At 38.5% G+C, this 12,095-nt stretch overlaps 1 protein-coding gene across 4 annotated transcripts in view; it reads left to right on the top strand.

The window, feature by feature from the left end:
* The window catches only part of CEP85L (centrosomal protein 85 like), a 79,970-nt gene that overhangs the window by 21,113 nt on the left and 46,762 nt on the right, over positions 1 to 12,095 (top strand). For all 4 annotated transcript variants that reach the window (XM_045573351.1, XM_036413549.2, XM_036413550.2 and 1 more), the window contains exon 3: positions 6,781 to 7,568. In XM_045573351.1, the coding sequence (XP_045429307.1) occupies positions 6,781 to 7,568 (788 nt within the window). The remainder of the gene's footprint in view (positions 1 to 6,780; positions 7,569 to 12,095) is intronic.

The raw sequence follows: 12,095 nt of genomic DNA, 5'->3' as shown, positions 1-12,095 counted from the left end.
GTTTAACCTTTTTGAGGAATTGCCAACATGTTTCCTGTTTTACATTTCCTCCAGCATCGCATGAATGTTCAGTTTCTCCATATCTATACCAAAACATTATCTTTCCTTTTGATGATAGCCATCTTAGTGGGTATGTTGTGGTGTTGCATTGTGGTTTTAATTTGCATTTCCCTAATGACCAAATGATACTGAGCATCTTTTCATATGCTTTAATAAGGGCATTTGTGTATCTTTGGAGAAATTCCTATTCAGATTCTGCACCTATTTTTATATTGGGTCATTTGTATTTTTATTATATGAGTTGCAAAAGTTATTTATATAATTTAGATAAAAGTCCTTATTAGATACATGATTTACCATCTTTTTCTTCCATCCTATGAGTTGTCTTTTTACTTCCTTGCTGGTCTCATTTGCAGCAAAAATTTTGATGATGTCTAATTTTTTCTTGGATTTTGGTGCTGTAGCAAAGAAACCACTGCCTGACATGAAGATTTGCATCTACGGTTCCTTCTGAGAGGTTTATATTTAGGCCATGATTCATTTTGAGTTAATGCATGTGGATGATGGTAAAAGGTAGAGGTCCAACTTTATTATTTTTTCTGGTGGTAGTACAACTATACTAGCTCTACCTATTTTTTTAGTTGTTACTGTAGAAGTTATAATATGCATCCCTAATTTGTCTCTCTATAATGGTGGTTAGAATCTCTCCTTCTCTCACAAATACAAAGACTTTTAAGCACTGGAATGCTGATCCACCCTTGTTTTGAGTTGTATATTGTAGTTGTCAGATATTTTGTTTTTATCTTTTTTTTTTAAACCTACAAATTTGGTATTGTTTTTATAGACTTATGCAATCATTGTCCATAGTTTTTAAAATTTAATTGTAATTTTACTTTAAAAAAATTCATTCCTTTTTACAATTTAGGGCTGCTTCTTGAAAGAAATTAGGGAGATTTTAGTACTTCTTCTTTTAGTGAGTCTCTTGGTGATAAGCTCCATTTTTGCTTAGCTGGAAATATATTTTGCCCTCAATCTTGAAAGATAGCACACATTTCCAAACAATGCTTGGGTGCCAGTTATTCACTCTAACCCTTTGAAGGTATTATTTCACTGTGTTCTGGATTCCATTATTGCAGTTGAGCACTTGGCTGTCACTCTGAGAGTTCTTTTATGAATAGCCTGCCTCTTCTCTGGCTCACTTCTCCTTGTCTGGTGTTTTGTAGTTTCCTTATGATAAACTAGCCCTGCTCTGCAGCTGCGTGTGTAACCGCGAAATTGTAAACCCTTCGGGGTAGAACTGTATTCATACTGTTATTGTAAATATGTTTGCATCATCTTTTCTACCTAGCACAGTGCCTTGCACATAAGACAGTCCTCAGAGAGTCTTTGGTTGATTATTGTTGAGATTCTGTAGCTAGCCCTTTTCCTACTAGAGTGTAGTTTAAAATATGTTAAAATATATACCTAAAAATATAGAGAGTGCTTAGAAATGTTCATTTGGTCTGTTTTTTGTTTGTTTGTTTTTAAAGAAGAATGAGGTTACATGTAGCATTAAAAAATTTGTTTTCACTTCATATGCTTGTGGCAGTAGTAGGGGACAAAAAAAAGTATCATGGTGTTGTATAAAATTGAATTACTGAATTTGTGTTAGAGTTAACATTTTTGTTTAAAAATATGAAATATAATATTTACTATTGACTGGTAAACACATTAAGCCGCTACATTTAAAATCAGAATATTTTAATGCAGGGTGGTATAGTTTCCTGATTACTTTTTCTTTTAACTGTAAAGACTCATGACTTATTGTTAAACTATAGGTCTGGAGGGTGTGGTCTTATTCCTTTTTACTTTGAGAAGGAGAGAGCAGAGAGTTAGCCTCTCCCTAAAGAGAGAGAAGACACGATCAAAGTATTTATCCATTGCCATGTATGACTAACATGCGAGTAATACAGAGGCTGGGATTTTCTTCAGAGTTCAGAATATGTTATCATATATAATAAAGGTGTAATATGCAAATTGACCCTCGCACATGTTGGCTACACCATGCGGTCAAAGATGGCCGCCCCCATGTGGTCAAAAATGGCTGCCATAAGATGGCCAGCAGGGGAGGGCATTTGTAGGTGACCAGGCCAGCAGGAGAGGGCAGTTGAGGGCAATCGGGCCAGCAAGGGAGAGCAGTGAGGGGTGACCAGGCTGGCAAGGGAAGGAAGTTAGGGGGCAACCAGGCCTGCAGGGGAGGGCAGTTAGGTGGCGGTCAGGCAGGCAGGCAGGTCAACAGTTGGATTGTGAGAAGGATGTCCGACTGCCTATTCCTAAATGGGAAGTTGGACATCCCTTGAGGGGTCCCAGGTTGGAGAGGTTGCAGGCTGAGCTGAAGGACACACACCCCGTGCATGAATTTCATGTACCAGGCCACTAGTCTTAAATATAATTCACTTGCATTATTAGATTTCAGCAGTGCCCTCCTAGAGTTTCCCTCATAAACTGACATCTGTCTGAAACCATTAGCTCCTCTGTGCTCTCTGTGAATGTTATAAACCTTGCCTTTGGCTTTTAAAAGAAATGCCCTCTGCTGGTTTCAGATTTCATTGTTGTAACTTACATGTGGGCTAGAAGCCATTGTAATAATCTGCATTTGGGATTGTGGCTACAATTAGATTGTATAATAAAAACACATCAGGAATTGCATTGCATCTACCTACCCCCAACTGACTGTGTTTTATTGGGCCAAGATAACATTTTTAAAGTGTTAAAATTAATATTTTCTGGACTCATTTCTAAGATATAATAGTCCTTTTCCAGATATACATCTTGTCAAATTTTTAATTCCTTAATTCATATTGTATGTATACATGTGTATTCATGTGCATATGTATGTGAATGGTCTAAGCTTTAATCCTTAGTTTTGACAGTAATGAATTCTGAATGTCACAGGAAATAAGATTTTTCATTAGAACTTAGGTGTTGGTGATGGTTGAACTTACGATATTCCACTTGAAGGCTTCAGAACTGGAATTAGACGCAGGCGCAGTAATGTTGGTGGGAATAGAATAGCAGAATCCCTTCTTATTACAATGTGTTATTCCCTGGACCCCCTCTCCACTTTACCTGAATCACAGTCTGGGAGGAGGCTCTACATGCCGGGTACCTAATTTTGTATGCTCAAGTTTGAATTGTTGGGGGTGGGGGCTGAAGAGGGTTCTAATAAATGGTGACAGAAGACTTGACTCTGGATGGTGGGTACACACGGTGAAATACACAAATCTTGTAACATGGAAACCCAGACCTGAAACCTATATGTTTTTGGTAACCAGTGTCATCACCTCAATAAATTTAATAAATGAAAAATTTTAAAACGTTTGATTTGTTTTCAGATTTGTAGAAGTAAATATTAGCCTGATGTGGAATTGTAGTTTGTTTTTTGGTTTGTTTTTTTTGTTGTTGTTTTATATCACCAATTGTTGATTTTCTCTGCAGGTGGGAAATAATGAGCCAACAAAGAGAGACAAGAAAGTAGCACACTATCAGATATAAGTGGCTGCAAAGACTGCTGATCTCTGCTCTCAGAGGTTTCAGCTGTGACATGGAAAGTGAGCCAGTCAGTCACCTGATATATTATTCATACTTTAGAGCAGTGTTCTTTGAGATATTTCACACTCTGAGGTCACAAAACAGGACCTTATTGCTGAAGTTTGACTAAATGGTAATGCTCTTGAAAATAAATTATAACAAGACTTTGTATAAAGTAAAATTGGAAAGCATTGATCTGTTATTCTATGCAGGGGTTACCTTTTGTTAAGTTTTAGATATATTCTTTCAGACCATTTCTCTGCTCATAAATAAATAAAATTGTGTTTATATATATTCACTTATATGTTTGCAACCTCCTGCGTGCCCTCCCCCCTGATGAGCGCAGATTGGGGCCGGCCAGCCAGACCCTACCCGTGCACGAATTCATGCACCAGGCCTTTAGTACTATAATATATTATTAATACTTTTGGGGATATTTTTGCCCTATTTTTATTTAGAACTGCCCTTCAGTAGCATATTCCCCTTCATTTTCTTCTATTGATTTCATATAGCCTGTTAATCTCCCTCTTGCCAGTCATTTAGCTTTAGTCCATCCTCAGCCCCTGCTACCAGTCCCTCATAACTTTGTTTGGAAACTCGCAGTGCTATCACATTTCTTGCTGAGTGAAGGCCAGGCTCTTTCCTCTGAGAGCCTTTGAAGACCTGCACAACTCTGCTCACCTGTACCTTTCACGAACTGTCTAGAGTAGGGGTGTCGAACTCAATCAGAGAAGGGGCCAAAATCTAAAATCCAGCCTAAATCACTGGCCGAATGGTTTACTGAACAGTCATAAACTGTCATTGTGATGGAAACGCAGCGGAGTGCAGTGATGACAGTGCGGTGCGGGCCACATTGCAAGGCCTGGCGGGACGGATTTGGCCCGCGGGCCTTGTGTTTGACACATGTGGTCTAGAGCAACTCTTCTTGACACTCCATGCTGCTGATAAATGGGATCATTTGTTTTCCTTCTTTTTGAACCACGTTCTCTGGCTTCCTACTTGGATCAATTAGTATTCTAATCAGCAGAAGAAGCAGACTGTCTGATTGAACAACAGATGAGGAGTTTATGTAATGGTATTTGTTACCTCACAGAATTTTGGGGAGAGCTGGAGAAACCAGGGTTAAGGTTAAGCTTGCAGGTAACATGTCCCAAATCACCTCTGAGAACTGTCCCTCTCCTGTGCCACCAAGAGCTGGAGGAAACCGCCACTGCTGCCACCTGCTGCCACCTCTGGGCTGGAACTTGGCTTGCAACCTCTGCTGCCGCCACTGTGGAAGGCTGGGCCTCTGTCCTTGCCTGTGCCAGCCCACAACAGTAGCTCCACAGAGAGTCAGCCTTTTTCTCCTGTGACGCCCTTCCACACTGAAATCTTGTGCACGTGCTTCTGAAGATACGCATCATAGTTGCAGGGTGTATATTGGTTATTTGAGGTCTAAAATTTATTTTGGGAGGTTAGACTTACAAAGTATGAATTTTCCTGAGTGCAAATGATTCTGTAGAAGCTGAGAAGAGAAGTTTGAAAATGATAAATGTCCACTATAATATTTCTGCTTATATTTCTCCATCATAATATTTTCCCTCTTCATCTCCAGTTTAATAAATTCCATACAAAGACCTACTGGAATTCCATTTTTGAGTTAGTCTGCTTGGTTCTTTTATCTGAATTTTCTTACAAATTTTTCAACATTTCTTTCCCCATTACTTTATTTATTTAAAACAATGTAAGAGCTCAGAAGTAATATTTAAATATATTCTGGTATGAGTCAAACAGTTATGGAAAAATATAGACTAAACTATGAAAGTTGCTTTTTACCAATCACCTCCTCTACTCCAACACTTTGGATTGCTATCCCCTTTTATAGATATCCTCTGGTAAAAGTTATAATCTTTGCTTTTATTTTGGCAAGTATGATTTCTTGGCACTTGATGGTAAGTTCATTGAGTATAGAGGCACTTACTCATTCTTTGGGCTTACATAGAGTCTACTAAAACTGTTCCTGTGTGTAGGATAATACTATGTGAAGGCCCATCTAAGGCAGTAGCTATGTAATCATTTGGAAGTGAATGTGCAGAGAAAGATAGGAACCAAAGTATACTCCAAACAAGAGTTCGAGTTTGGGCAATAAATCAGGCGTCCTCAAACTTTTTAAAGTGGGGGCCAGATCACGGTCCCTCATAGAGCTGGAGGGCCGGACTATATGAACTACTAATTCCTACTGTAACACCTCGGCTGCGCTCACTGCCCAAAAAACCTGGCGGGCCAGATCAGACTCCTCTGCGGGCCGCATGTGGCCCGCGGGCCGTAGTTTGAAGACGCCTGCAATAAATCATTGATGATGCCATTAGGGAAGACTGGGACTATAAGAATTATTCTGTGTCTGCAGATACGTTGCTGGAACACTTTCTGATTATTTTCTAACTAGAGGCCCAGTACACGGATTTGTGCACCAGTGGGTTCCTCGGCCTGGCCTATAGGGATCAGGCCAAAACTGGCTCTCTGACATCCTTCGAGGGGTCCCAGATTGCAAGAGGGCAGTTCTTGGATGATGCCCTGGAATCAGGCTCCCTCCTTTCTGGTTCTGGGTGCATCACCCAAGAATCACAGCTGCCAAGTCACTGCAGCTCGGCAGCTCCTGTGTTGAGTGTCTTCCCCCTGGTGGTCAGTATGCATCATAGTTACTGGTCGGACTGTCAAACTCACTTAGGCTTTTATATATATAGATATTGTAGGAATTCCTTTATCCATATTTCGGATTTGAATTAGAGTTTGGGAAAAGCACTAAAATGCTTAGATTTGGCCCAGATTTCCACAGTTTAGGAAAAATGATGAAAAATACAATTTTCTGATGAAGTTGTGTCTGAGTTGTCAGTGCTGGCTTATGAGTAAGACCTGTCAGTAGGGAGCTGTATTTTTCTTTTAAAGGCATAACACTTAGATTAAATGGGACGACTATAACGTATCTCAGTAGATGGTAAATGGGCATACATTTTGTTATGAATTCATTTTTAGGAAATAATGTTTGAAAGCTTGATCTGTTTCAGATAAACTTAAAGGAATAATAAAAGTAATACTAATTACTCCCCTATTTTGATAACGTGCCTCTCAAAAAGTGCTGGGAAACTTGTGCAGAGTTTTGTTTGGGCCTTCAGCATTTTGCCTCTTTTTTCCTGTTAATTACACTAATTTGAAATTCTTCTTTCTTTCCAGATCACTCAACCTCAAGTGGCACATTAACTTTTAAGTCTAGTCGATCATTGGTTACTCTTCCTACTGCCCATGTCATGCCGTCTCACTCCAGCGCTTCCGTTTCCAAACACAGGGAGTCACTGACATCGGATGGCTCCAAATGGACTGCAAGTCTCCTGCAAACACTGGGAAGCCACAGTAAGGGGGAGCAGGACTCTTCACTAGACATGAAGGACTTCCGGCCCCTCCGGAAATGGTCATCTTTATCCAAGCTCACTGCCCCGGATAGCTGCAGTCAGGCAGCTGCTGCACACACCGAAGAGTCGAGGAGTGGCCTGGAAAAGCCAGGGAGGGGCAAGGCTTTACCATCACAACTAAGGACCGTTGGGCCCAGCTGCTTACACGATAGCATGGAGATGCTTAAGCTAGAGGACAAGGAAATAAACAAAAAACGATCATCAACTCTGGACTGTAAATACAAATTTGAGAGCTGTAGCAAAGAGGATTTTAGAGCTGCTTCTTCCACTCTTAGGAGACAGACCTTGGACATGACCTACAGTGCCTTACCTGAAAGCAAGCCCAATGTGACAAGTTCAGAGGCTTTTGAACCTCCGAAATACTTAATGCTTGGCCAACAGGCAGTAGGTGGAGTTCCCATTCAGCCCTCTGTGAGGACACAGATGTGGCTGACAGAGCAGCTGCGGACAAACCCCTTGGAAGGCAGAAGCACGGAAGACTCTTACAGTTTAGCTCCGTGGCAACAGCAGCAGCTTGAAGAGTTTCCACAAGAAAGTGAAATACCGATGCAGGTAAGGCTCAAAACCTAGCATGTGCTTCCCTCCAGTGGAGGCTGAGAGAACAGGAATAGCACACGTGCAGCGAGCAGATGGCCGTGTGTCCATAGGCTCAGACTGTTGTGCTTTTTCTTTTGCCTGAAAGCAGAGTAAGCCTAGATGCTGTAAATGCCCAAACTATTGCATTGATAGACTAAACTTCAAAAGCATTTGAGGCTGACTAATATGAAAAACTTGATTTGTGCAATGGACATAAAAATAAATATCGATTCTAGAAAAAATTTAAACAGAAACATAGGATCTGGCTTGTTATCATAGAACATAAATCCAAGAATACGAGGTCTTGGATTTGTTTGTGTTCTATCAAATTCAGAACCTAGATGATTCAATATCCTTGGGCCTCAGTTTTTTGTCTTTTCGTTCTTTTAATTAAGATATAATTGACATATCAGTTTCAGGTATATAACATAAGGATTTTATATATTTATATATTGCAAAATGATCACCACAGTAAGTGTGGTTTAGTTAACATCTGATGTTTTTCTGTGATGAGAACTTTTAAGTTTTACACTTAGCAGCTTTCAAACTTATAATATGGGCCTCTAGCCCCTCACCTTTGGGAACCATCTCCAGTCCATTCTCTGTATCCATGAGTTTTTTGTTTTTTAAGATTCTACATATAAGTGAGATCATATGGTATTTGTCTTTGACTTATTTCATTGAGTATAGTGCCCTCTAAGATTCAACCATGCTGTCACAAATGGCAAGGTTTTCTCCTTTGTTATGCTTGGAAAATATTATCTTGTGTATAGGGTGGGGCAAAAGTATGTTTATAGTTGTTTGTATGAAAAATAACAAAAACTAATAAATAATACAAGAATAAACTATGTTTCGCAAACTCACAGCTGTAACCTACTTTTGTCCCACCCTGCATGTGCCACATTTTTAGCTATTCATCCATTGATGGACATTCAGGCTGCTTCCATCTCTTAGCTATTGTAAATAATGCTTCATTAAAAAGGGGCATGCACATATCTTTTCAGATTAGTGGTGTCGTGTGTGTGTGTGTGTGTGTGTGTGTGTGTGTGTGTCCCCGCTTTGGATAAGTCCCACAAGGGAAATTGCTGGATCATATGGTAGTTCTATTTTAATTTTTTGAGGAACCTCCGAACTGTTTTCCATTGTGAGTGCACCAATTTACATTCCCACCAGCAGTGCACAGGGCTTTTCTGTCTCTGCATTCTTGTTAACACTTAGTCTCTTGTCTTTTTGGTAATAGGCATCATAAAGGTGGAGGTGAGACCTCGTTGTGGTTTTGATTTGCATTTCCATGATGATTAGTGATATTGAGCACCTTTTCATATAAACAAATTAAGTCTAACAAAAACTGCAAAATTTCCCTAGAGCAATTTTTTAAAAAATTATTATTTATTCCTGGTACTAATAAAAGTGTTAAAGACTAAAATAATATATTCTATGAAAGAGAAAAGAGATCACTTACCTAGGAACCTCACAAATCTGAATACAACCCCAAACATACATACTACTTAACGTGAGAACCTTAACACATCCCAAATGCTGCCTGTGCTCTTGTGTTGAACTCTAGTTCTTAAAATGTTATTATGTACGTATACTTAAAGCACAAAATTAGACAGCAGCATCGTTATGATATCTGATGAATGACAAGTCAGAAAGGGGCAATTTAACCAGGTTTATTTGTGATTTATCAATTCAAGTGACTGAAAGATAGAATCACCTAATTTTAAAAATAATGTATTTTAGTTCTCAAAAGCTTATGATAGAAGAACTGGGATCAGGCAGTCATTTCTCTAGTTGGTCTTTGCACAGAGTTGTAGTTGTCCAGAGGCTGAGTATTCCCCTCCAACCTGAAGTGGAGGCGATAGAAAGGTAACTGAGAACATTGGTTGAATTTAAAGATAAAGTTCACTCCTTTCATTCTGCTTAGATGAATGAATCTCTACCATAAACAAAGTTTTCCCCAACTTAATAGTGCAGCGAGGGTAGGCATCTTGAAGGTGTATTGTGGAGCAAAACTTATTTTTAAGTCTTCCCAGCACAAGGTAGAGGAAGAAAGCTGCTGAGGGACAAAATTTGCACGCACCCTGTGAAGTTCTACTTTTTTATCAACCCTATTTGGAATAATCTCTATAGTGCTTTAAAGTTTTGGAGTAGAAAGATGAAACTAGGTAAAGAAAACTCAGACACTTAAATTGCAATGTTTAAATGATCACTTCTCATCTAATTACAAGAACTTGGACTATTACAGAAAAAAATATTTTAAAAAATGTATTTCTATTGATTTCAGAGAGAAAGAGAGGGATAGAGATAGAATCATTAATGATGCGTGAGAATCATTGATTGGCTGCCTCCTGCACACCTCCTATTTCAGATCAAGTCCGTAAAGTGGGCATGAGCCCTTGACTGGAATTGAACCTGGGACCCTTCACTCTGCAGTCTGATGCTCTATCCATTGAGCCACACAGGCTAGATTCAGAAAAAAAATCTTAAATAACTTCCCCTTGGAGTGTCCAGTGCTATCTTTATATTTTTAAAAGCTCTTGTCTTAGTTGTTTTCAAAAAGATTCTTTAAAACATTGACTTCTGTGGAGTCTAATTTTTACATGGAGGGCAGAGCTATAATAAGGATCAGCCTATTCTTTCATGTGAGCATGTGCATGATTTTTAAGCACAACTACAAAACTCTCACAGTGAGGAAAAAAAAAGAATCTGGCAAGTCATGATCGAACACCACTGTAGGTTTATGTAGAACTTGTAGCTCTTGGAGTATTTTGTCTCATTTGATCCTCACAGCCTCCTCCCCTCTTATTTTCCTCAGATGGTTAATATTGTAACATGGAAGGTGTGGTTTTCTGAGGACTCAGTCAGGATAGTGAGTCAGCTTCACAGTCTTCTGTGCATGAGTGTCCCTTGATTCCCACGTTTTCTACCAAACCAGCAGCAGTGCAGGTGGTGGAGCGCTCTGGGCATTTTCCTTTGTGAATGAAGAGAAGCCTCCTGTGCCCTCATTGGTGGGGATCTAGGCCTCCATGTGAAATGCCCACCAATGTCTGATTCTTCCCTCTCTTGTACATCACCCCTCTCCTCCCACCCTCCCCAGAAGCTGTCTGACCCAGAAGACTTTGTTTTCTCTTTGGAAAAATGTATTTCTTTCCGCGTTCCTGTTGCATTTCTTCTTGGGGGAGGGGCGGGATATGGAGAGTGTGTACTTCTACACAACAGTACCCATTGGACACATTCATTAGTTAGTGAAAAACATATAAACGAAATTTATATATATGCTTCAATAAATAAAATTAGTAATATTTGATTTTTTTATGTCAACTTTCCTATATAGTATTAGAATATAATTTTTAGACATTTTAAAGTATGCTGTTACTTAGAAGAGCACAATTTTTAAAAATATTTATCATTTTTCCATTTTGCCATAAGACTGCAAACTAAAGTATAACTCATTTCTAGGTAGAAGGAAATTCATTATTTTATGTAGGTCTGCCCTCTTGTGTCTATACTAGAAAATCTTGATCATAATGGGGATAGTCATAAAAAAACAACACACATCAAAACTGCTTATATTAAATTTTTTATAATACATCATATCAATCATGAGTGTATTAAATAATGATTTCATTGAGTTCAAGAAGGTAATTTAATATAAGTGATTTGCATTAAATAAACATTGTAAACTAAAATATAAAGGCAACACTTTACAAGTAATTTGTTTTTAGAACTGTGAAGTTTGGCATTTATTCTACAGTAGAAAGTATTTGGCATTTACATGTTAAGAAACACATTGCTTTATTATACATCATGCATGATAAACAAAATAAATAACATTTAAAGAATGGGTTTTTGTTCTGCATTATACCTGAGTTACAGTGTTCTGTAAACATCAAGTATTAGGTTTTAATTTCTATTAAAGGCAGAATGAAAAACAAAAATCTTTACTTGTAATTTATTAAGGAAAGCCCGATACCTGCACAGTTTTTATTTTGAAGTTGATATTGTGATGAAAAATATATTGAAAGTAATAGAGCTTGTTATTTCAAATTTTCCACTTAATTATAAGATCATGCAACTAATTATAGAACTTGGTTACTTTTTGCATGGGTAATTGCACCAGTGAGGTGAATGTGTGTCGTCTTTATAAGTTTCTAGTTCATATTAGGGGTTTCTAACACACAGGTAAAGCTTTGCTCAAGAAATGCCCTTGCAAATATAAGATTTTTTTCCCCTCTGTTCCTCAGCTGTCAGCGAACCCCCTCCCATCTCCAGTGCTGCTCAGGAATTCAGGAAAATTTAAAAAATGTCTATCACTATTCCGCTGCCAGCACTGGTGTTACAAATCAAGATCAATGTTGACTTTTCAAATACTTTTAGTAACTTAGTAACCATATTTTAGCAAATCATACAGTAAATTAAATGTTCTCTACTCTTTAATAATTGCTATATTAGTAATATGTCTTGAACTGAACTTAAAATTATTGGATGATACAGTATGTG

Source organism: Pipistrellus kuhlii, unplaced genomic scaffold (genome assembly GCF_014108245.1).
Source record: "Pipistrellus kuhlii isolate mPipKuh1 unplaced genomic scaffold, mPipKuh1.p scaffold_m20_p_5, whole genome shotgun sequence".
Taxonomy (NCBI): domain Eukaryota; kingdom Metazoa; phylum Chordata; class Mammalia; order Chiroptera; family Vespertilionidae; genus Pipistrellus; species Pipistrellus kuhlii.
Note: the sequence above shows the minus strand (reverse complement) of the source record. Positions and strands in the feature narration are given on the sequence as shown.